We start from the raw sequence: 26,419 nt of genomic DNA on the forward strand, positions 1-26,419 counted from the left end.
TGCACACACACATAGTTACAGTCACACACACAGTTACAGGCAGCATCACTCACTCACTCACTCACAGGCAGACAGGTACACACAGTTACAGGCAGACAGTCTCTCTCTCTCTCACTCACACACACACAGTTACAGGCAGACACACACACACACACACTCTTACTTACAGACAGTGGGATGGAGGAGGAGTGGATTCATTGAAGTCCTTCCTTGGAGCCTGTTGGAGAAGCAGGGATTCCTTCTTGCTGCACCTCCATGTGCAGCAGTAACAGCAGCGGGTAAGGGCGCGTTAAGCTCCACCCCTGCTGCCGCTTTGGCTCTGCCCTGACTCTTCTTAGCTCCGCCTCCACTTTCCTACCGTGCGGCCAGTTCAGCTGGTAATTGCTGGTTTCTGCGTGTGTAAGCTGTGCCGGCACCCCAGCTGCCATTGGGCACAGCTCACACATCCCCCTCCAGTACCCAGACCAGGATCATGGTCCCCCACCCCCCCTAGTATGCCTCTGATTGGCAAGTACAGCCTGACTAGTAACATACAATTTAAAAATGTACGTCCTGGTCCAGAACTCTCCAAAAATAATGTTGGGTCACAAAGCAGCATTTTTAAAGGTGCACAGTGGTAGCGCCTTCTTGCTGCCATTGTTTAATCACACATTTATTGCAAATGTACATAGGTAATTCCGTTATCTGACACTGGACGTCCTCACGCTCTGCATGATTACTTGCAGCGTCAGATTGGGTGGGAATGTAATGCTGCCATTGTATAATGATCTGATAAAGAAAATTTATAGTAAGTATGAATTTTTTTTTTTTATTCCTGATCAAACATGGCAGCATTTACTTATAGTTTACACCCAATCAGTATATATAGTAGGAGGGATAATACAGCTAATAGATAAAAAAAAAAAAAAAAATTATTGTGCGAGCTGCGAGTTTGACATGCTTACTAAGGCAGAGTAGGCACCTGCTCTCCCCACATTGCAGGTGCCTACTCTGCTAAAACTTACCCGGCAAGGAGTAGAGGTTGTTGGCTGCAGCGAGGGAGCTCGGTCTTCCTGCTCCTCACTGCTCCCTAGCGCGCCGTCTGTAGTGATGCCGGAATATGACATCATTCCGGCACCACTAAACTGCCAGCGTGAGGGAGCAGTGAGGAGCAGGTAGAAGATCCCCACTGGACCCCAGGCAGAGGCCCCACACCAGCTCCCAAAGGTACGGAACAATAAATAAAATGATGTGTGTGTGTGTCTGTCTGTCTGTCAGTGTCTGTCAGTGAGTGTGTGTTGGTCAGTGTTGCGATGGCCGTGGCTGGACAGTGGAGGAAGTGGAGTTGCACGCAAGGCCACGTCACATTCCGACATGATGTCAACGTGCCCCACCCTGGCACAGGGTGCGGATGGCGCCATTGGGGTATACCAGAGGCTGGGCTTGAGTTGCATACTGGCAGTGGCAATGTGAGTGAAGTCTGCTTGTTGGCCAATATTGACGTGTTTTTTTTTTTTTTTTTAAACATTGGCTGGGGTTTAGTAGAGGGGGGGGGACTGGGATTTGGTATAGGGGGACGACGACTCTGAATTAGTATAGAGGGGGGGACACTGGGATTTAGTATAGAGGGGGGAAAGTGGGGTTTAGTAGAGGGGGATGCTTTAAAGGAAAAAAAAAAAGAATTTATACTGTACCTTTCAAAACAAACCGGTTTCTATAAAAATGTAAGGGTTTTTTTTGCAGCCCACATAAACTTAAACCTTGTTTATGTGGCCCGTGATAGTCTTTGAGTTTGACATGCTTAGTTTAGGTGGTTGTTCTATTTATACCAATTTCAGAGTTCTATTTTCTGTCCCTTCTGCTGTGATGGGAGGAGCTAACCCATTAGTAAATGCCATGTTTGATCAGAAAATCTAATTAAAACCCCATACTGCTTGTAAACTGGATATATAAGTGAGAGTGCCAACGTTAAAGGGACACTATAGTCGGTAAAAAAATTTTTAGCTTTGCTTAATGAAGCCGTTTTGGTGTATAGGTCATGCCTATGAATTTTCACTGCAGAATTCATTGCCATTTTGGAGTTAAATCACTTTTGTTTCTGTTTATGCAGCCGTTGCCACACCTCCCTTGACTGTGACTGACAGAGCCTACATAGGAACAAAATGGTTTCATTTTCAATCAGATGTAACTTACTTTAAAAGTGTTTGTCTCCTGCTCTGTAAATTGAGCTTTATTCACATACAGGAGGCTATTGGATGGTCTAGCAAGCTATTAACTGAGCAGAGGATGAGAAATTCTAAATTAAACAGAATTTGCAATAAGGAAGTATAACAATTAGATCACTCTCTTTACAGGAAGACTTTAGAAAGGCTGTGTAAGTCACATGCAGGGAGGTGTGACTAGGCTGCATTAACAAAAGTGATTTAATTCCTAAGTGGCAGAGAATTAAGCAGTGAAACTGCTTCAATTAAGCTAAAGTTGTTTTGGTGACTTTAGTGTCCCTTTAAAAACTTATGAAGAGACAAGGAAAAATATTGTTTACAATTAACATTTATATTGCAGAATGTCTGATTAGAGGCCTTGCAAAGTAGCCCATAAATGGCGGTTAAAGGACCAATATAGTGCCAGGAAAACAAACACGTTTTCCTGGCACTATAGGGTATTTAGGTCCCACCGGGCTGAAGGGGGAGGAAGGGGTTAATCACTTGCCTTTCTCCAGCGCTGGGCTCCCTCGGCGCTGGGGAAATCACCTCCCTCTTCTGACGTCAGTTCTGAATGCGCATGCGTGGCAAGAGCCGCGCGCATTCAATCAGTCCATAGGAAAGCATTTCTCAATGCTTTACTATGGACGTCAGCGTCTTCTCACTGTGATTTTCACAGTGAGAATCGCGGAAGCGCCTCTAGCGGCTGTCAATGAGACAGACACTAGAGGCTGGATTAACCCTAGTGTAAACATAGCAGTTCCTCTGAAACTGTTATATTTACAGCTGCAGGGTTAACCCTAGAGGGACCTGGAACCCAGACCACTTCATTGAGCTGAAGTGGCCTGGGTGCCTATAGTGGTCATTTAACTGGCATACATGTGCTAACTGATACAAGTAATTTTCTTCACTGACTAAGCATAGAGACAGCAACATATAATTAAAATGTTTCCTATCGTAATCTATTTTCTCATATATGTTCTCATTAACCTAGGAACACAGTCTCTTTTTGACAGGTTTGTTGATGTGTATGTGAAACTGTGAGAAGCAGGGGGTTAAAAATGACACCCTGTGCCAAGTGTCCTCCGGAACTTTCTAATTTGTTTCTCTGTGGGCACTCCATAACAGCTAGTGCTTTCTTAAATGTTTTTTGTTTTTTTTCATTTTGTATTAGAAGTTCCTAAAACTTGTTTAGAACAGTCATCAAGACATCATTCATCAAGACTTAATCTAATAAATATTACAATTTAAACAAGTCTTGGGTGCAGCAAAATACGATGATTTCATGTTAGAATGTTTGTATTTTGTACAGTAAAGATACAAATGATCCATATACTGAGAGCCCTTGTGAAAATCTTTGAAGTGACATTTGACCTGTTTTCTATATTATTATATACAGAGAACCTTATAGTGCTGTTACTGTGACAGTTTGAGTGTTTTGTTCTTTTGCTAGTATCTTCAGTGCTTGTTTTGTGACTGACTGGTGTGATTGTATAAAACTTGTTGCATTAAGGTGGTGTTTTTAGCTTTTGCATTTTTAAAACCTTGTTGCTAAATCTATCATGCTCAAAATGTGTGTATTTGTAGGTACATCAGTATGTCACGAATGATCTGAAATGCATGATCGACTGCCTCAAGCAACTCTGAGATACCTTCCCAGAATGTGGAGAAGTGTCATACTCCTATGGTCAGTCAACCTGTGCCTGTCCGCTAACAGGATAGAATCGCAAACAGAAAATGGGTTCAAGCTACTAAAGATTGGTGGCATTAGCAACGAGACACAATGTAGACAAGAATGTAAATCTGAGCAATACCCAGGTGAGTTTTTTTGAAAGCTGAAAGGAACATTCCGGGCACCATAACAACTTAATTAACATTTTTTTTGACACCATTTCAAATTTATTTAGATGAAGTTGTTATGGTGCCTGGCGTATTTCTTTTATTTATACGTTTTTATAGTGTTTCCATATGTCCCTTGCACTAGATTTATTGTGTCTTTATAAAACGATCTTTTAAAGGTGAACTTTAATTAAAATTTAAGTTGTTATGGTGCTAGGAGGCATGAGGTGCTTTTATACCTAAAGGAGGGTTAAACTGTTCTCAAACTGTTTAACACCAAAGGTTGCATCCAGTGCCGGTTCTGGGATTCCCCCAGACCCTGAAATTAATGGTCAGCCAAGCAGTAGGTCCCCGTTAGCCAAGCAGTAGGTCCCCGTTCAAACATTTTTTTATTTTATTTATTTATTTTTCTTATGAATAGGGAGCTACTGATTGGCTTAGATTACTGGAGGCAACCTTTGGGGTTAACCTTTTAGGTAAGAAGGGGGCCTTTTGACCCCATTTCAAATTTATTTAGATGAGGTTGTTATGGTGCCTGGCGTGTTCCTTTTATTTATACGTTTTTATAGTGTTTCCATATGTCCCTTGCACTAAATTTATTGTGCCTTTATAAACCGATCTTTTAAAGGTGAACTTTAATTGGTAGCCTGAAAAAATGTATCATTGACAAAATCATGTTCCACAATATAGTAGACCGTTTAGAACACAGTCATTTGTGGCGGAACACAAACACACTAATATGCATTCTATTAGATTCAACGCCAACACTATTGTGTCATAAAGACCCAAGATGCGGTCATGATTGTCTTGCACTAAAGAGGTTATGGGTACATTGGAACCTGATCCATAGCCAAACATGAAGAACTTACCTGATTGCATTTACGTTCATTAAAGACAGCCAAAAACAAAGTGCAACCTAGATAATTTAAGATGAGCAAACATTTTGGCTTTCTTGTGCCATTAGAAAGAAAACCTGAAAACCCAAAAGGGTGGCTCACAACAGAAATGTTTGGAAGGCTCCATTAACCATAGATTGTTTTGGCCTTGGTGGCCTCTTCAGTAAGGTGTGATTGGCACCTTTCTGGGGCTAAGTGAACAAGTGGTTCATGATAGGGCTATTTTTAAATAAAACTTTTCAATTATGTAAACCTTTAACTATGACACATTAACCCTGCATTGTTATCCTTGTGTGTTTTTTTACACTATCCCTCATTAAAGGGACACTATAGTCACCCAGACCACTTCAGCTCAATGAAGTGGTCTGGGTGCCAGGTCCCTCAGGTTTTAAACCTTCAGGTGCAAACATAGCAGTTTCAGAGAAACTGCTAGGTTTACATTTGGGGTTAATCCAGCTTCCTGTGGCTGTCTTCCAGAGGCACATCTGCGACGCTGGATGCGAATTTCGCATCCATCGCGCTGAGCGTCCATAGGAAAGCATTGAGAAATGCTTTCCTATGGACCCTTTGAATGTGCGCGTGGCAATTGCCGCGCATGAGCATTCGGCTCCGCTGACGTCGGACGGGGAGGAGAGGTCATCAGCGCCATGAGAGGGGGATCCTGAGGGTGGGGGCACCCTCAGGGCACTATAGTGTCAGGAAAACCGCTTTATTTTCCTGACAATCTAGTGATCCTTTAAACTTGTCACTGTTCTCATATATAACATTGGCTGTGAAGTGTTTAAGAAACAAGCTTCTGGTCCGAAAAGAAAATGTCTATTTATTTAATTTATATTCGTGAGTGACTTTCATCTTTATTGCATGCACAGCAATTTGTATATTTTAAATTGGTATCTGTCAGTTATATTTACATTTAACAAATGTCTGATTCTCAGGCTCCTCAGTATTTGGCTTGGAATATTTTGTGTAGTGAAGATCTGTATGTGGCTCAGTGCAAACGTACTATGCATCTGGCATTTTAAAACCATTATGATGGATTATATCTTTCATAGTGCTGTATTTTAAGATGTCTGCTTTTAAGGGCTGTTAACCAAGTTCACCTCCAGTGCAGAACTAATATCGCATGGCTGTGTTAGCTTGTGGTTTGTAGAGTTTTATATTCTGAGAGCAGGATTGAATTATTTAGATATGTATAGTTATAGTATTACTGTTGTGATCTCTGTTGTAATACTCTATAAATGGGAATACTACCTCCTTGTTCATTGGATATATATAAAAAATATTGTGATCACATGTCATAAATTATATTTTACTGGACATGTACTATGTTCTTTTTGTTTCTCAGTAAATATATATTGTGTTGTTTATTGGATTAGATTCTTTTCATCATTCAATCTGTCAATTTTAGGCAGTGCCTAACAGGGGGAGAGGTAAAATCTAAACTACACTCTGCCTGTCTGTAGGAGAGTGGTGACAGCGAGGAGCATAGGTATTGAATTATCCAAATTGCATCATGCAATAGAATATGCAACATCATGGCAGTGAAACCAGATGCATGATGGTAAATAATTATGGGATGAGAATGGCATTGGTCATAGTGGCCTTAAAGAGAAATTTAATGTAACACACTGACAAGGATTGTAAAAAAAATAAAAGAAATAACAGAAAAGTTTTGTGCTTCAGTATACTTTAATATGTTCATGTGTCCCAAAAAACACACATTTAAAAAAAGTTTTTACTGTTCTAAATTGTTTAGCAGTTTTTTAAACATGGTAAAGACAGATTTTTACATGTACTAAAGCCAAATTATTTGTTTTCACTGTTAAGTTGTAAACATTAAAGGGGTTCTTTAGGCCAGTCACCCAGTTTTGATCTATGTTTTTTTCTCATTGACCAACCCTCATCAGCAACATTGAAAATTCAGCATTAACACTTTTACATCTTTGTAAAGTGCTAATTCCTCACTACGAATGTAGCCAAGAGAGGGGCTGTTTTATGGTCTTTGTTTTACGGATGTGACTCTGAAGCATGCAAGCAAAAAGACCTCTGCATTTGTCTCCTCAAAGTGTGATAGGTCTTCAGAAAGGCTGAGAAAAGTATTTTGTTCACTTAATAGCAAATCCGTAGTGGTATTTGTTTATGACAGAGTTCTTGCTCCTCGAATCTTCTATAGTCTTGACATAATATGGTGGGTACCTACTTTTTATGAAGTTCAACTAATGAAAGAGTGGATCTTTTAGATGGTAACGTTACAAACCTTGGGTGAGTCCCCCCCCCTTTTTTTTCTTCTTTTTTTTGCTGCTCTAAAAAATACTGTGATAAAGTGTTTTGCTCGCCACAGGTGATTCCAGGGTCCAACACTATGGACTCATACAGTGTACATTGTCTATCATTGCACAGAAAAGAGGACCAGATAGGCTCATTTAGATTGGGTAGTAGTCAGACCCTGTGAAAAGCCCTGCGTCTGAGGAAACTTTAAGAGTTAGAAAATTCTGTGCTAAGAAATAGATCATCTGTTTGATAAGAAGAGTGGGCCAGAGAGAAAAATGAACAGTTGCTGTCATCTGTATGTGTCCAGTAGTCAACCAAACCTTAACAGGCCACAAATGTTTTGACACTACGAAGATGGTATGGGGGAATATGCCTAACCCTACAAGAGGTGCTCATGACCGGATCCAATGGGACATTTGTCACCCCCAACAACCTACTTCCTCCCTCAGAAATTCTTACGGTTGCCATCTGGGAAAGTAAAGTACGATATGCTACATTAGGTACCTTGATGGATGCAAAGGTGTAACATTTGGCTACAATCATACTTTTAATAAATAAATCTTCCATTACAGTTCTGTTGAAAGGCCATGTAAATATTGTCTTAACATTCGTGTAATATGAAAAAATCCAGTATGGTAAAAGTTTGCTTGGAAAGGGTGGAGGATTCTCCCCAATGTGTGTCTTTTGAATGAATGCTACTGGAATTCTCCACAAGCATAGTTTGTGAAGAAGCCTTGTGAAGTTCCCTGGGACATTCAAACCTCTCACATTATAGGAACTAAAATGCAGTTGTGCATGGATCTAAAGACTAGTCATAGTAGACAGGGAGAGTGATGAGAGAACACAAGTAACGTCCAGGGCAAATGTGGATGAGTACCAGACAGGGGAGAGTCCTCATAAGGTATATTATAGGAAAGAGCCTGGACCTCTTTCTGGTGAAGTCCACACATAACCCTGTTCAGATAGGTGAAATTAAAACCCTTACCAAGAGTGGGTCAAACTAAAATATTAATGTAGAAGTGGGGCCTTTCCGGTGTATTATGCCCCATTGGGCACTGTAGAGAAGGTTCCCTCTCACAATTTGTAGTAAAATCTGAGAAAACAAAAGGTTCTACTTACCTGAAATTCAGCACTGGGCAAAGCTTCCAGTGCTACTGTAACAGTTCCCCTGTTCCTAAATTACTATTTTTCATTGACTGGATTGGCCCCTTTTGGTTTGTATACCGATTTAAAGTACCGAATACATAGACCACCTAGAAGAGCAGTGTGCTGCTTGTTAACCCACTTGACCTCACTAACACTTTCCCAAACTGCAATCACTTCAACAGTCAGCTGGGTGGCCGTCGTTCGTATGAACGAACATGAGGCAGCGGCCATCTTGGTTTTCGAACACACCCGGCCGTGCGAACTCCGCTGAAACCTCCACTGCCATCTATGTTCGTTTCCATCTGTCTAAAAGGAGCAGCGTTCAGGGGGAGCATACTCATGAACAAAATATACTGTATAAGCATACGCACGAACAGCTTATTCACATTTATTGTTATATTTCGTACTCCCGAAAGAGACCGACCGCACAGGTTGAATTCATGGAACTCTTTTGGGCAAACGCCTCCTGTGCGGTCGGTCTAAACTATACCCTGGTGGCGATTTGGCTACGTTCGTAGGATCTGAGCACTTTTCCGATATGTTGGGCGCTCAGATCCAGGCTATCTGGGAATATAGCACTTGAAGGGGTGCCTCACTGTTAAATGAGTGTTTTGGGGGTTATTCCTATATATGTCCTGGACCTGAGATTTAATATAATTATACTGTGTACTTTGTATCAGTCCCCTCTCAGGTCCAGCGGGGAATACCCCTAGAATATGTTATTGTAGACCCTGCAGAAGCCTGTGATTGGAACATTTCGCCAGCTGAAAGGTTATTTAAAAGCAAAGGGAAGATTTTTATGTATGTCAGCATGCAAGCAATAAGTTTGTTTTTTGTATGTTTATATTTTTGTATTTTTATTAGGAAGCAGCATTTCTCCTTATTTTACTCAGGAATTACCTCCCAAATTTGGCAATTAAGTGCTACCAATAGACAAACTCAACAAATCCTCTCCAACGTAGTGGGTAACCCACATTAAATCCCTTATGAGGCAGCAGAATCTTGGAAAGTCCTGGTAAAGGGATATTTGCCATGAGTTTCCATGTAGATCTTGAGTGAACCAGTGAGATCTCTGGGGCTCTTGCTAACCAAAATCAGATTAAAGGAGCACTATAGGGTCAGGAATACAAACCTGTATTCCTGACCCTATAGGGTTAAAACCATTAACTAGCCACCCTGGCCCTCTCTTGCCTCCCTAAACATAGTAAAATCTTACTTGTATTCAAGTCTGCAGCTACATGCTTTGTGCCTGTTTAGTTTAGACCTGCCTGCTGACATCAGCAGAAGTGGTAGCCTGATCTAATCACAATGCTTCCCCATAGGATTGGCTGAGACTGACAAGGAGGCAGATCAGGGGCAGAGCCAGCACAATTCAAACAGAGCCCTGGCCAATCAGCATCGCCTCATAGAGATTAATTGAATCAATTAATCTCTGAGGAAAGTTCAGTGCCTGCATGCAGAGGGTGGAGACACTAAATGTTTGGATGCATTTTAGGCAGCCATGACCCAGGAAGGATCTCTTAACAGCTATCTGAGGAATGGCCAGTGAAGTTATCACTAGGCTGTAATGTAAACACTGCAAAAAGACTGAAGGTAATGATTCTACTCACCAGAACAAATGCAATAAGCTGTAGTTGTTCTGGTGACTATAGTGTCCCTTTAAATAATGATGAAAGGCTTCAATAAGTGGTTTAGAAGCAAGAAGCTCCTGGAAGCCTCAAATGAGTATATTGCACTGCTGCCACTGGTTGTCGATGTCCTCCAATTACCTTCTTATGTCTACCAGCAAGAAACTTTTACACTTGGTTATCAATTCCGCTGCACAATCTAGTTGGGCCAGCCGAATGATACTGGCATCTCGAAACTTACCAGTTTTGTGCAGGGGCCCAACATTTTCAAATCAGATCGTGTCCCTGATGTCAACAGGATGTCAAGGTCAGTTTCGTGGTCATGATTTGGGAGAGTGCCTGCAAGTCATCCATATTCTGAGCATTGGATACACCAGGCTCCTTCTCTGGTGGTGTCTCTTGGGAAAAGCCCCAGTTTTGGAACAGTCAAACCCTGCTCCAGGGTTAAAATCCAGGGATAAAAAGTTGATTATTTTGAATTTAATGATTTTGGAGGAAATGTATATCTAAAGATAATTTTCTATTTAAAATACATTAAAGTCCATTATTCTCTGAAAAGGCAGTGTTTAAACTAAAAAGCCAGCATGAGCAGGCAATCGACACCTACATTAATGGGGCACTCCAGGCACCCAGACCACTTCTGCCCATTGGAGTGGTCTGCGTCCCAACTCCCACTACCCTTAACCCTGCAACTGTAATTATTGCAGTTTTCATAAACTGCAATAATTATCTTGCAGGGTTAACTCCTCCTCTAGTGGCTGTCTACTAGACAGCCACTAGAGGGCACTTCCTGGTCTATAGCACAGGTTTTCTGGGTGGAAGCCGGTTTCCAAATAAGGTCTATATTTTGTCTAGTGTTTTCAAAGAGTTGGCACCCCGGTACAAAGCCCACCTGGTCTGCGTGTATCAGTCCCGTCAAGAGGGGGGAGAGTCGTACAGCTAGCACCTTCGCAAGTATTTTGGTATCGTGGTTTATTAACGATATGGGCCTGAAATTTTCCGGTCAGGAGGCATCTCTTCCCGGCTTCGGGAGTAGCACTATGTTAGCCATGTCAGGATCTGGAATCCCCCCCCCCCAACCCCCATCAGGTAATTAAACCAGCTTGTCATGTGTGGTGCTAAGTCGTCATGAAATGTCTTATTATATCCTCCCTCTAATCAGTCGGCCCCGGGGCTTTATGTCCTTTTAAAGTTGATATTGCTCTGTCTATTTCTATTTTATGGTAATTTCGCCACCCAGGATCTAGTTTCGGTAATGTTAGCTTGTGTATTTTAGACAATACAGACTGGTGTGCAAGCCTCGTTTCCTATCGTCGATACATAGATGATATTTTTTTTATTTGGGACGGTCCAGAAGAGAGCCTTCAGTTGTTTTTGGCATACAGATTACAGCAAACATAATGTCAATTTTTTGGATTTAACAATCTATATTGAGGACAACACTATAAAAACCAAAACCCACTTTAAGTTGGTTGATGTAAATAATTACATCGATTTACATAGTTGCCATTTCTCACCCTGGCTTTTAAACATCCCAAGGTCCCAATTTCTCAGAATACGGATAAACTGCACCGATATAACAACGTACAACATTCAAGCGGAAAAACTAAAAAGCCGCTTTATAGAAAAGGGGTATAGTAACGGTAGTTTACAAAATACCATAGATGAAGTAAAATCCCAAGATAGAGCATCACTTTTGAAGTATAAGGATAGGAATATCAATGGGAGTCAAAATATTCCCTTTTTATGCAACTTCAATTCAAAAAGTAGGCAGGTAAAGCAAATTATTAAAAAATGTTGGCCAGGGGGCAGGGCCTGACTGCCAAGATGGCCGGACGCAATCTTTGCTAGCTCCGGCACCAGCGGGCGCAAAAACATAAACCATGTTCTACCACACACTGTCAGCGGTGCATGGTGCCCGGAAAGCGACACAGAACCCTGAACGGAACATGCCGATACCAAACGAGCATCGAAACGCAAAACGAGCGCTGGAACCGGCCATGAGGCCCAAACAGAAGCGGAGCCTACAGCCTGGGGGAGGCGGCCGATCGCCCGGCAAGGGAGCCGCTCCGAAGCACGACTCAAAAGCTGCCCTGCTACCCCCCCCTCTGGACCGGCGGGGGACATCCCGGTCCGCGCTGGGGGTGTCCACCCCCGCAAAGCTACAAAAACGAGAGACAAAAACTACGGTGAGACAAAAATGCCAGGGCTCAGGCAAGATGGCGCCAACGACGCAACACATCCGTTTAAGGCCCCCCAAACATACCTTGGACTTCTTCGACCAACTCTGTGCAAGCCTCTGGACGAAGCTCAGTGCCAAATGTCATGCCTTCAGGCTAGCGAGAAGACTGGCGGCGGCATGTATTCGCCCAGCAACCCGGCGACTCCTGTGTGGACTCCGGCCAAGCACCGCTGGGGCGGCCTCCAGACGGCGCCGAAAAACAAGATGGCGGGAAAAGGCGACATGTCCAGCGGCGACAGCGCTCACTCCCACTCACACCAGGGTGAGACCAGCCAGTACACCTAAGATGTCTACCACACTAACCTCACCAGCCACCCGAACCCCAACTTGCGACACCAAGACTCGCCAGAACGGTGAGCGCCACACAGGTACCTCGGGAAGAGCCCGGCGAGAGGAACAGCCGAAAGCCTTAACCCCTGGTGCGCTGGCGATCGAGAGAGACAGACACCTGTACACCTGCAGCTTCACAGTCCAGGGCATTGGCTGAACGGACCATATGGATGCCCACAGCACGCACAGGACACAGGTCCTTTTGTGTCTGAACTGCTCGATACTAACAAACATATCCCTTGTATGCAGCATGCTCCTTATTAATAAGCCTGTTTTACATGAGTACACCAGCTGACTTAACCTTATCATTACTGTTATATGCATCTCATAACTTGCCTAGCCTGTACTTAACGATTTGTTTAAGTTTGAATATGCAAACATGATTCAATTACGGTAAGTCTAGAGTAGAATATCTCACCTGTTCACTATTGCGCAAAAGCCTGTAATTTTATAATTTTATAATCTTACAATTAACCATTCAGCCTGTTTAACCCTTAACGAGCACCCGTCTGATATTTGTTCATACCTGAGCATGTACTTACCTAAACCAAGCATACTACCTGCTTGCAACCATATGATTCTACCACTAAGCTACCGTCCTATATGTTTCCTTGTTGTCTCGTAGAATCTCATTCTAACCAACACCTACTCAGCATGCCCTAAGCATAACCATACATATGTATTGCTAACTCAGTATATAGCTAGTTTAACCTATCTCATCACACGTATGTTTTATTCTGAACACGCATAGTTACCCTAGCATACTACGTAAATAATCTATACTATGCCTAACTATCTTGATTTAAACCTGTTCATATATATAAAAAATAGTGCATTGTCCTAACATACCCTAATGCTTTCCATGTTACCACTCATTGTTTTGCACAAAGCACGCGGATTGCCTCTGGGGTACCGTGTGCCTGAATGTTATCACCATATGCACTGCAAAAATAAAGAATAAAAAAAAAAAAATGTTGGCCAATGTTGAGGTCTGATCCCGTATTGTACAACATACTACCACAACAACCAAGAGTTGTATATAGGGGAGCTCCAAGTTTAGCCTCAAAGTTGGTTAAAAATCATATAAAAAATAAACAACCTAAAACCTTTTTTGCACAAAGACGGCTTTTTTGGATGTGGGTTATGTACAGCATGTAGGCGGACAGGTAGTAATAAGAGACATGTGACTACTTTTGAACACCCACAGGGAAGAAAGGAATATACTATAAAATACTTGATTACATGCAATACGAAACAAGTCATATATCTACTCAAATGTACATGCAACCTTTATTATGTGGGAAGAACAAAACGATCTTTACATTTTAGAATAAATGAGCATGTTCGTAATATCAAGAGAGGATTTATGCAACATAGTGTTTTGGCACATTTTAAGGAGCACCATGGTTGCGATCCACAACATTTAACTTTCCTTGCTATTCAAAAAGTCCATTTAAATTGGAGGGGGGGATGACATAATTAAAAAATTAGGACAGGCGGAGATGCGGTGGATATTTGACTTGCACACTGTGGCCCCGTATGGTCTGAATGTAGACTTCGAATTGTGCCATTTTTTATAATCCATCGCATCTCCGTTTGCTCTATGGTGAATTTGAGTGGTTTCATGGGAAAAATAGGGAGACTATAATGTCAATTCCTCCTTTTTATTTTTTTTATTTTCAAATTGCTTGTAAAATTAAAATGATCCTGGTGGTTTGTTAATATATTAAGATAGGTAGTTTTTAGGTTATAGAGTCCTATTTCTTTTTTTATATATTTGTGTTTCTCTTGTTATTGATACATATATGTATAAACCTCTTTTTCTTATTTTCATGGGTTACTTAATGTGACTATACTGATTAAGCGAAATTCGCTATACTATGGGACACTGAATTGCCAAGTATGAGGGGAATGCCAGTTTTACTATGCTGGAAATAACGGAACTATTTTGCCGCAATGCATTCCGGGTAATGTAGTCCCGTCCGCCCAGATAAAACATATCAGTGACTACATGAAGCCAGACTATCAAGTGAACGAGAAGTAGCGGTGATGGGGTAGACCTAGGCGGATGTCCGATAATGATAGGATTAAAACCGAAGGGGGCGTACACGAACGATGACGTAAATACCGGAATCAGGAAGCAACACTATGCCGATTGAAAAAGCCTACAGGATAGGTGAAACGCGTTTGTATATATATATATGTACAACCAAGCTGAACCACCCAACAAATTTCAATAGGGTGAGTTTCTAAATTTTATTATACAGCGCTGCACTACTATCTCACGGAGTGGAGAGGGTTCTTTTACTCTATCTATTCTGTGTTTTTTTTCTTCTTGTGTAAGTATGGTAGGGTTGTCATCTTCCTGGGCAGTGTGGTTGTTCAGGGCCTTACAGAAATCCGTGAATACCTTTGCTATGTTGGTCAGTGTTGTCATAGGTTTACCTCTGTGGTCTTTGATAGTGGTAAAGGGAGTCTGACGGAGGCGTGGGTGCAGTGCTCTGGCCAGCATAGTGTCCATTTTGTTTGCTAATGTTAATGAGGTGTATGGCATGTGAGTATAGCGTTTAGGGAAGTGTTTTTTTATAGGCATCTTGGATATGTGGCGAATGAGCTATAACAGTTAATCTCTATGGCCTGTTCCCATCATCTCAACCTATTCGTCGGCCCTCAACAGTTGCACCCGGTACCCCTCACCATCTGCCGTTGTCTCTTCAGTTTTGTCACAATGTCCCCAACATGCAGCGAGGATGGATCAAAGCTTATAAGGGATAAAGTAAAGGAAAAAAAGAACAAGTAAACTATAACAATTTCTGGGCTTACTAATTGCCAGACTTCATTGGAGCGCAAGCGCCAGCACGCCCTGTCTGATCGAGTCGCACCTGGCATGCGGACACATGAACCCTTGCCTTGTGACACTGCATTTCAGCCTATTTCGAATAGTATATAGGTGTATACCCGTGGTGTCCCTTGGGTGCGTTGTGGCCAGTCATCTGGCATTGAGACCGTTTGTAGGTACACATGGGCTAAAGCATCAGGCAATATCATACATTGCAAGGCATATGCAGTAAGATCAATTCCCCCTCCTCTCTTCTCTGGGTTTCTTCTTCTCTGTAATCAACCCAGCTGTAGAGTGGCTGTTTCCATTCATACTGTGGCACCTAGACAGAGCTCTGTGCGCTCTGTCTAGGTGCCAGTGGTGGTCAGGTATATCAGGCAGAAGCGGCTTGAAGATTGCCAGCACGGCCTCTGTCAGGGGCCCTTCCCCGTCTCGCTCTGAGAGGCCTCGCAGCCTGATGTTGTTGCATCTGGAGCGGTCTTCCAGGGCTGCCTCCGTCGATGTGAGCCTCATGGTGAGTTGTTGTACCTGCATGGATACATTGTGGACTCCTGTCTCTGCTCCAGGACTACCGTCCTGTAGCCCACCGCAGCTATTTCTGCTTTTACCTCGTTGGTGGACTTGGTGATCTCTCCAGCCAGGTAATTTTTCACCTCCATGAGTTATGCCAGGATTTGATTTGTCTCCATGCGATGAGTTGGATTGTGTGGGAGTACTGGACCTCGGCGGCGTCTGTGAGACCTGCGGGCTGCTCCATCCATCATCTTGGTGCTCGGTCTGAGCTACGTGGGAAGCCACAAATAGGTCTGCCACAGTTGCCCCCGAGTCTTCTTTGGGGCTCTTTTGTTCATCGCAATGCTGTTGGTGTGGGTAATTATCACCTTTCATAGCTGTTGTATGCTTTTAGGCCTAGTTTCGGTGAGGAACTCTGCCTACATGCGACTGATCAGCTCTGTGCTCAGGCCACGCCTTCTCCTATCTATGCATTTCTGATGGTATATACAAATAACCAAATCCGTTCTAATATAACTATTCAACAAATCTGAAAAGTAATCTAAATATGAACTCTTTGTCTGGTTGCAAATATTACAGATTATAACATCTAGCAAGAACTCATAATTTAAATAGTTTTACTGACTAGTACATATTAATTTAGAGTGGTGAGAAGATGGACCCTCTAATAGCACAATGAATATTCGTACATCTATTACCACCAATTGATAATGTCACAAGTATCTTCTTTAAATTGTCGATTTATTCTTAAAACGGCACTGTTATGCCGAACTTACCTTTCTCTAATCGCTTCCTCTTCTGTTCCTCTCTCAGGATCTGTTCTTCATTTCTTCTTGTCTGCTCTAGTTTTCCTTAAAACATAAGACAAAGTAAGGACTATTTTGTCTTATGTGTTTGTCCTACGCCTGACCAGCTATGACCAGTGGAGGAGCAAAGTTTTCTCCATTTCCTGTGGTCAGAGCAATTTCCCATAATCCTCACCTTTCCTATGTGATCTCGTGATGCCTCCTTTCACTATACCTGAACGTCCTGTCATTTAGACAGAACGCCGGCAAAACAGTGATAACAGTTTGTTCATTCGTGTTAGGAAGACAATCTGCCTCTACTTGCTGTATAGCGAGTAGGGGCATGTCTAGTAAACAGTTAGTAGACTGTTGTAAAAAGTAATAAAAAATAACCCCCCCCCAATAAATGGCCTCTACATTTACCTATCGGAGCACTCTGGTTGGCTTGGAATCCAACCAATCAGATGGTTACGAGTCATTTTATACAGCGTGGGAAAGTTCTTTGGAATTTTCCCATGGTGTGTAATTTGACTCATGGTTATGAGTCAAATTACACAGAAGGGGAAATAACCCTCTGATTGGTTTGAACCAATCAGACTCATAACTCTCTGCTTAGCTGGATTCCAAACCAACCAATCAGTGCTGACAGGTAAATGTAGAGACTTACTTGTCAGTCTCTTCATTTACCTGTCAGAGCACTCTCATTGGTTGGCTTAAAGTGCTCTGAGCCAACTTGCAGGGTGTGGGAAGGCTTCATAAGCCTTTTCCTGCCCTGCGGAGCTCAGTCTGCGCGGTGCCCTCGCTGGGTGAAAATTGATTTTCTTTTTAGCTTCAGGATTATTATTTTTTGCCTGCGGAATATTTTTTTTTTTTTTTTTTTTTTGCACTCAGGTTTTTTTTTTTTTATAAGTTTGACGGGTATTATGGTTTGGGGGGGGGGGATGGGACTGAAAAAAGGTTTTAGAAAAAAGACTTCAAATGGTAAGTATTTTTTTTATTTACAGGTATTTGGCTTTATTGTCTCCCCCTTCACTATATTTAGGGTTAGGGGGGGTAGGTAGGGTTTTATTTCAGTGGGGGGGGGGGGGGTGACTAGGGTCTTGGGGACCATAGTCACCTGGGGGGTGGATTTTTACACTTAGCCCCCACCCGTCGCCCATGGGTGGGGGCCCGGGGGGAGGACAATAGGGCCCCCCCCCATTTTAATTTAGGTCCCCCACCTGCCACTCATGGGTGGGGGCTGGGGGGAGGACAATAGGTCCCCTCTTTTTCATTTAGGACCCCCACCCACCACTCATGGGTGGGGGCCGGTGGGGAGGACAATAAGTCTCCTCCCCTTATTGTAATTTAGGGCCCTCACCCGCCGCTCGTGGTTGGGGGCCTAAGAGGAAGCTGTGCCGTTTGTTTGTTCGTCTGACATTTCTATTCATTCGTCTAGTGTGGGCAAATGACGTGTCCCACGGGGCCTTTATCTACCCACACAAAGATGGCGATGCCCAGGACCTAAGTCCAGGCACAAAATAAAGATTTTTTTAAAAGGTAATATGCGGTGCCTAGGGGGGAAATTAGATGTAGTGGAGTCAGAGGGTGGTTAAAAAAAAACCTTAAAAAAAAACGGATGCGGCCATGACGGTGCCGCTTTAATATTACAGCGGTGTGGATTTAATAGGACACTAAACAGGAAAATGCATGCACTTTGGTTTGCTTTTGAAGTACTTATTTAGCATACTACTTAGTTTTCTGTGTTAGGCTGTCTAATTACCTCTGTGCTAATAAGAATGCGTTCTAGATCTGTGAGTAGCCTATAGGTAACCGGTTGAGAAAATATTAATATTCTTCTAATGCTAGTGTGTTTAGTGGAAAATATAATCCTTTCTGTAAAATGCATGTATGCCCCCACAGGTAGTAAACTGTGCAAGATTGTGCTATAGACATTACCTCTTATTTTAATCGTAAATTAATCTATCTGTAGCTGGAGATCATGGGAAAATCTGAAATATGTTATACATTGTTACCATCAGGAGATCTTCCCTGCAACTGGATCATTTTATCACAAAAGCGATGTATCTTACTTCACTGCAACAACCCAAGATTGTGTCGAAAACATATAGCCAAGCAGATGGTACATAGACTTATAGGTAAGGAGCATGTGTTACTCAGCCCCCGTTTGTATCTGTCAACCTGTTCATCTTCCAGGTCTCCTGTACCTGTTTCTCAATCCAGTGTTCTTTGTTTCTCTGTCACATTTGACCCCCTACAGGCACATTCCGTCCCAGACCATCATGTTTGCTCTCATTCCACAGCTGTATTCCTCCTTTAGCATCCATATGTTATCTGTCAGTCATCATCAACCTCCTAGATCAGTGTTTGTGAGGTTTACTTTTGAGATTAGCAAGTCAGCTTGGAGCAGTAGGAACCTGATTAATGTGCATTAAATGTATCAATCACTTATAATTTTATTTATCATAGAGAAGTGCTGTGCAACATATCTGGTGTGTAGATTTTGGCGGACCAGCTTGTTTTGGAGGCTGGGTATCATAAAATTAGAATGTAGAAACCGATAATTATTTTGTTCTGCTTGGAGAACATCACAAGGATTAACCTAATACATCCAACTCTCCACAGAATCAGTCTATTTAGTCCATGTATCCATTCACACATTCAGACACCGTGTATTGAAATTGACATTATAGGTGGACCCTCATTGCAAACACGACACATTCACTATTCTCACATTGACAGAACAGTTTCTCTTTACTGTCATGTAAACATTACATATTAACGACACATGTATAACCCCCTCCTTAATCTTTGTTTGCTCAGTTCATTCCCCAATCGTTTTTCAATTCCTGTCTCCTCCTTTTTAAGTTTCCCTCCATTAATTCCTACTATTCTTTACAGTCTTCTCCCCTTTGATTTATTTTATTTCCCTTTTTAAATATCATGTTTCTTTGCTCATTACATCTTCCCATTTTATTCCGCATTCAACTCCTCTTTGTCTTCTTGTACTTCTTCCACTTCCCTGCTTATACCATCTCAATTATTCATCCTTCCACTCCTTATTTTTTTAATTCTCTCTACATAATTCCACCATTTGTGGCCTGAATTTGTGGGAGGAGGTTTTTGCCTACTTAAACATAAGGCTCCTACTCACCTATGCCGTACCCGCTGTTTGCACATCACCTTCTATGGCTTCCTTAGACCCAGAGAGTTTACCGTCCTACACCAATCAGACACCAACACAAGCGTGAAAAAAGCTGACCTGGTTAAACACAACGACCACTACATTCTATCACTTAAAACCTCAAAAACAAAGGTTGCTCCAAAGCAAAAGAGGTACAGGTGGTATTTACAGGGATCTTATAACATGCAAATACTCCCCCCTCCAGGTGGGCTTTTGGTGTGCCTAAGAATGAATTAACTTATATGGATACAATCCACTAGCATTGGAGCCCACATTTCCCAAAGACCCATCCTATCATTTTTAACATAGTGTGTATCAGTTATTAAAGGGATTCTCCAGTGCCAGGAAAACATATTCGTTATGTATATAAATAAACAAATATTTGTGAAGTAATCCTATGTGCAGTTCCTTTTGGCTATGGTTGGAACAAGTTCTAATTGATACCTTATTAGAATCCATAACAGTATATCAGGCTTGACACATTCGTGTGGAATCTGGGAGCCAGCTAAAAAAAGTTAGTATAAAAAAAGACTGGCTCCTAACAAAGTTTCATTTTGAATGAGAAAAATGCAATTCTTAAAGGGACGCTATAGTCACCAGAACCACTGCAGCTTAATGTAGTTGTTCTGGTGTCTGTAGCATGTCCCTGCAGGCTTTTCAATGTATACACTACCTCTTCAGAGAAAATGCAGAGTTTACATTGCTGCCTAGAGACACCTCAAGTGGCAGTCACTCAGACAGCAATTAGAGGTGATTCCTAGACACTGAACCTATGTTCAGCGTCTCCATGCTCTGCATGGATGCGCTAATTGTTCCCCATAGAGATGCACTGATTCAGTATATCTCTATAAGGGGATGCTGATTGGCGCAGAACAGCCTTTTGCTGCATATGCACAATATCCTCCTAAACATGGGAAAGCATTGACTTAGCTGAGATCATAAAGATTGATGATCTAAGCCATGGAGGCAGGACCAGCCGTGGCAAGAGGTAAAAACACCTTTCCCATGTGATCGGAGGGGGCAGGTACCTAAACAAACACACACACTGACAGAGATATATACACACACAGAGACAGGTTGACACACACATTTTCTCATAAATTCACAAATTTACATTTTTAATTTTTTAATTTTATGTCCACACAGCCTGCCTACCTTTGGGAGAGCTGTGTGAATATTTCCCTGGGGTCCAGTGGGACTTCTCTGATCACATTCCTGCAGTTCCTCTCTGCTCCCAGACAGTCATATTCCGGCTCCCGGCATTACTAAACAGCATGCGAGGGAGCCTTCCATGCTACCCCGAGCGGGCAGCTGGCTCCACGCAACCCCGGGAGGGTGGCATCCTTCGCTAAAGGGACAAAATCCCTGGCACCTGGAATTTATCAAGCCCTGCAGTACGTAATGTTTAACAACCTGTGTTTGTTAAATATTATGGACTGAATATTGAAGTTCGAAATGTATTCAGTGACCTATTGTATTCCTGTACCACATGCATTTGTTTTTGTCATAAAATTATAGTAATATTTTCTGTTGTCTCCTGACAGATAATCATGCTCTTACAAGAAAAAGGAGGAGTGACAAAATTCAATTGTCAAAACACTTACCAAAAAAGACTAGGAGGACAGTTGCAACAACTAATAAACCAAACCTAAAAAAACGAACCGTTCCCATAACCATTACCCCTCGTATAACAATTAGACCATCAAATGCAATTAAAATATCCTCAATAAATCTACCTACAACAACACCAGTTGCAGAGCCAGAAACGTCAACATCAGCAATAACTACTACACTAACCCTAGAAATCACCACAAAGCCAATCGTTAACACTATAAAAATATCCAAAACGACACCAACCATTACAACAATGCCAAATACTACAGCTTCAAAGAACACCTTAATTTTAAAGATAATTTCTACCCAGTTGCCAGCAGCTACACTACCAGCCTCCGTGTCAAGTGTACCAAAGAGGATCACCTCAGGCAAGACCCTAAAGTCAATGACAACAACCTTAGAATCGCCAAGAAACACTGCTACCTGGAAGAACAGCACCTCAGAAATCAAAACTACACCAACCACCTCGTCGGAGCAAGCAACAAAACAAAGTAGCACCTCAGAGCCGATAATTATGTTGAGAACCACCACTTTAAAGCCCACAACAACATTGAAAACGACGATCTCAAAACCAATGACCATGCCAACCACCACTTCATTGCCAAAAACAGAGTTGACAAACACAACCTCTGAACTAACACTGTTGACAAACACAACCTCTGAACTAACACTGTTGACAACCACAACCTCTGAACTAACAACAATGCTAATGACCACAACATCAAAACCAACCTTTGTGTCAAAAACTATCCCATTAACCACAAAACAAATGTTGACCACTACTTTGGAGCCAACTACAACCACTTTGGTGTCAAAGATCCCTTTACCTAAGGAGCCAAGTACTATTGAGTCAGAGCCAACTAAAACTACAAGTATTGTCCCTAGCACATCAACCATACATGAAGTTTCCAAACTGGCTACCACAAGTATGCCTTCAACCAAACCTAATGTACCTGTAGATATCAATCCGGATCAAAATAGAGATAAGTTGGGATTCCCTATAATTACAGACGATTTAACGAAACATATAGAGAACACCAGCTTTTTGTTAGCTTTACTTTTGTTAGGAAACTTCTTCTTCTTGGCTATTCTAGTGGTATTTGCCCTTCAGGCCTTGGAAAGTTATAAGAAGAAGGACTATACACAGGTAGATTATTTAATAAATGGAATGTATGCTGATTCTGAAATATGAAGGTAGTTATTTTCACTTTATATTGTGTACAGTGGGCAGTGGCAATTTCTTTTTTTTTATATATATATATATATATATATATATATATATATATATATATATATATATATTTGATATGCCTTGAACACCATCAGTGCATTTGTAAGCAGCTCAACGTCCTATGCACACTTTATTGGCTATGGTACCATGAGTGCCCTTGTTCCCCCTGTCCCTCCATCCCATTGTGCGTAATCAAACCGTTTAGTAACAATTTGGCTTCTTACCTGAGCAACTACAGATCAGTGTGAGTCAGAGATTAAATCTAAGCCTAGCAGTACAGGGCTTAGCTCAGTACATCTCATTGAAGAGCCTAACAGAAGCTTCTGGTCTCAGACTTCCTGCTAATAGGAGCAGCATCCGTCAGATCCCGGGTCAGAAGTCAAACCATTGTAAAATGGGTTCAACTACCGTATTTATCGGCGTATAACACGCACTTTTTCTCCCTGAAAATAGGGGGGAAATGATGGGTGCGTGTTATATGCCGATATCCCATGTTTACTTACCTGTCTTGAGGCGTGGGCCGGTGTTCAGCGCGCACCGCGGTACTGGAACTTCAATTTCAGGTTCCGGTTTCTGGCGGGACTGAAAGGAAGTGTGCACACTTCCTTTCAGTCCTGCCGGAAACCGGAACCTGAAATTGAAGTTCCTGTACCGCGGTGCGCGCTGTGAAGCTGGCCCACGCTTCAAGACAGGTAAGTAATTATGGGACAAGGGAAAGTGCACTATGGGACAAGGGGAGGGGGGGAGAACACTATGGGATGAGGGGGGGGAATACTATGGTAAGGAGGGGGACACTATGGGATGAGGGGGGGGACACTATGGGACAAGGGGAGGGGGGGGAGAACACTATGGGATGAGGGGGGGACACTATGGGAGGGGTTGGGGGGACACTATGGGAGGGGGTGGAGAATACTATGGGAAGGGGTTGAGAATACTCTGGCAAGGGGGGGACACTATGGGAGGGGGGAGAATACTATGGAAAGGGGGGGGTAACACTATGGGAGGCGGGGGAGAATACTATGGAAAGGGTGGGCACTATGGCATGAGGGGGGGCACTATGGGATGAGGTGGGGAACACTATGGGAGGGGGGGAGAATACTATGGAAGAGGGGGGGGGAACACTATGGGATGGGGGGGAGAATACTATAGAAAGGGAGGGGACACTATGGGATGGGGGGGGGAATACTATGGAAGAGGGGGGGAAATTTCCTTCTTAAAATGAGGTGCGTGTTATACGCCGATAAATACGGTACTTAAAAAGGGGGCTCCAGGGCACTCCTATCACCATAAACACTACAGCATGCTGTAGTGGTTATGTTGCTTGGAGCGTTTGTTTAACTGTAAATTCACCAGAGACCCCAGCAGAATACCCCCCTTGCCACAGAAAAGTGATCACTTTAATGTTCCTAGATGTATTTCTGCAACACTATAACTACATTTAATATCGGCTGGGATGTGAAATTCCCTCTGCTTTTTGGCAACTCCAGTGCTTTAATTTTATTTTTTGTATCATGCTGAACCAAATGTGCTGTGACATTGAAATGAATATTTAAGAAGCCTTAAATGTAAGATCGCTTTGAAAAAAACAATTAAGGGACTTTTCGTTTCATATTGCATGTCTTAAAATCATGGCTAAATAGACTTTGATGACATTAGTATGGCATTCCATATAAATAAAATTAAAATAAATTGAAGAAATTTAAATTATTTCATATTTACAACGGAGCTTCCAACCTGTTGGACACAACAAAGAGAATGACTTTAAATCCAAATTGGTGATTTATTTGAAGGAAAAAAAGCTTTATATTTTTTGGTAATTTTACAGACTAAGTTAAATGTCAACTATTTTCTGCTATAGTCATATGAATCCCTTGTTTAAGTAATATATAGAAACAAAACATATTTTGTACACACTTCTTGTATATCGATGTTCATTTTGTATTCTTTGACACATGGATTCAAAAATACTTTGCTAGAGTTTTAGTGAAGAATAGAGATTCTAACCTCAAAAGACTTTAAGTGACCAAATTGTGTTATATGTGCCAGAGCAGAACATGGTTTCCTGGAAAACTGTATCAAGTTCAAAAAGACTCTAAAATTTAACATAACAAATTTTACAAATGGCAATATAAGTTGTTTTTTTTATTTTTTATTTTTTATTATGTGAGATGACATTTAATGAGTCATTCCAAAAAGTTCCTGGTCTTTCACCAACTGTTTTCAAAGACGTGGCTTGAGAACTATGGGTTTGATCTTTATTTATTCGACTAATGAAGGGGACTTTTTTTTTTTAATTTTTTTTGGCAGTGACATCACTCACTGTAGAGTCCAAGAAAGATGAAGTGACTCACTTCATTAAAGGGACACTATGGGAACTCAGAACACTCCATCTCGCTGAAGTGGTCTGGGTGCAGTGTTCCTGTCCCCTTAATACTGCAATCTAAAACAACAACAACAAAAAAACAGCCAGGTTGCTATAGGGTACAAACTAATATGTGGTGTTTCATGAATGTGGGAATTGAGGGGGTGGGGAATCAGAAAATTGCAAAAGTGGACCACAATTCATTATTTAAATACACTAGACAGAATTATAAATGCAAGTTTTTGCCCCCATTTTTCATGAGCTGAACTCAAAGATCTAAGACTTTTTTTCTATGTACAAAAAAGGCCTGTTTCTCTCAAATATTGTTCACAAATCTGTGTTGGTGAGCACTTCTCCTTTGCCAAGATAATTAATCAACCTCACAATTGTGGCATATCAAGATGCTGATTAGACAGCATGATTATTGCACAGGTGTGCATTAGGCTGGCCACAATAAAAGGCCACTCTAAAATGTGCAGTTTTACTGTATTGGGGGATATATAATATGCAATATAAATATAAAATAACAGCCAAAGTTTGCTCTATGTATGTCTTCTGGTTTGATACTAGTCTACCTAGGTTTTAATATAAATATCCCTAATAACACTAGTCCAGATGATGTCCACCCAGTATGTATTTGAAGAATATAAATGCACTCTGTAAAGATGTTTTGGCAACGTAAAGGCATCTCAACAGCAAGTAGTTATTATCAAAGGACTGCTTTATATAGATGGGGATGAGGAACACAGAGCATCCCAGGCCCTAAGTGCACAAAAGAAAAAGAGTGCTCCTCTCTGCTGGAACGAAGTGCAAGCTGGCCGGTGAGGGAGATCTCACCGGCCCGAGAGGGCTTACAGCAAGGCTGGCTCTGCATGGGCCGGCAGAGGAGATGAAATGATATCCCCTGCCAGCCTTCTGTGTATTTTCCGCAGAACCCACCACCGCCCACCTCAAATCCCAAACCCCCTACTAGTGGGCGGTAGGGACCGGGTTTACTACCCCTAATTTAACCAAAGTGAGCTACAGATTGCTGCCCCCACGGAATAAGGCTAAGCCAGGAGATACACTAAAAGGAGGTATAACCAGATTTACCATGTTTTCAGGCATGCATAATGTTGTTATATTTAGGAAAATGCGTTCAGTATATATAATTCATATTATACAAAATTATTCATTGCCTAGCTACCTAATCTTATATACTAATTCTGAATTCTACATGGCAACCCTTTTCATGTGTTGATCAACAATATTTATATGTGATATATGTCCCTGAAAATATGGTGGATCTAGTAACCCTAGGTATAACCGTTCAGGTATTTGTTGCATAATAATACACAAGGCATATTATTACTTTTAAAC

General features: G+C 41.8%; 1 protein-coding gene across 2 annotated transcripts in view; it reads left to right on the forward strand.

Annotated features, from left to right (window-relative positions):
* C12H11orf24 (chromosome 12 C11orf24 homolog) overlaps nucleotides 1-22,688 on the forward strand; it is a 68,653-nt gene extending 45,965 nt beyond the window's left edge. For both annotated transcript variants that reach the window (XM_063437325.1, XM_063437326.1), the window contains exons 2-4: nucleotides 3,768-3,998; nucleotides 18,691-18,807; nucleotides 21,398-22,688. In XM_063437325.1, coding sequence (XP_063293395.1) covers nucleotides 3,797-3,998; nucleotides 18,691-18,807; nucleotides 21,398-22,659 — 1,581 coding nt within the window. In that variant the 5' untranslated portion in view covers nucleotides 3,768-3,796 and the 3' untranslated portion in view covers nucleotides 22,660-22,688. The remainder of the gene's footprint in view (nucleotides 1-3,767; nucleotides 3,999-18,690; nucleotides 18,808-21,397) is intronic.
* The last annotated feature ends 3,731 nt before the right edge of the window (nucleotides 22,689-26,419 follow it).

This window comes from Pelobates fuscus, chromosome 12, assembly GCF_036172605.1.
Source record: "Pelobates fuscus isolate aPelFus1 chromosome 12, aPelFus1.pri, whole genome shotgun sequence".
NCBI lineage: Eukaryota > Metazoa > Chordata > Amphibia > Anura > Pelobatidae > Pelobates > Pelobates fuscus.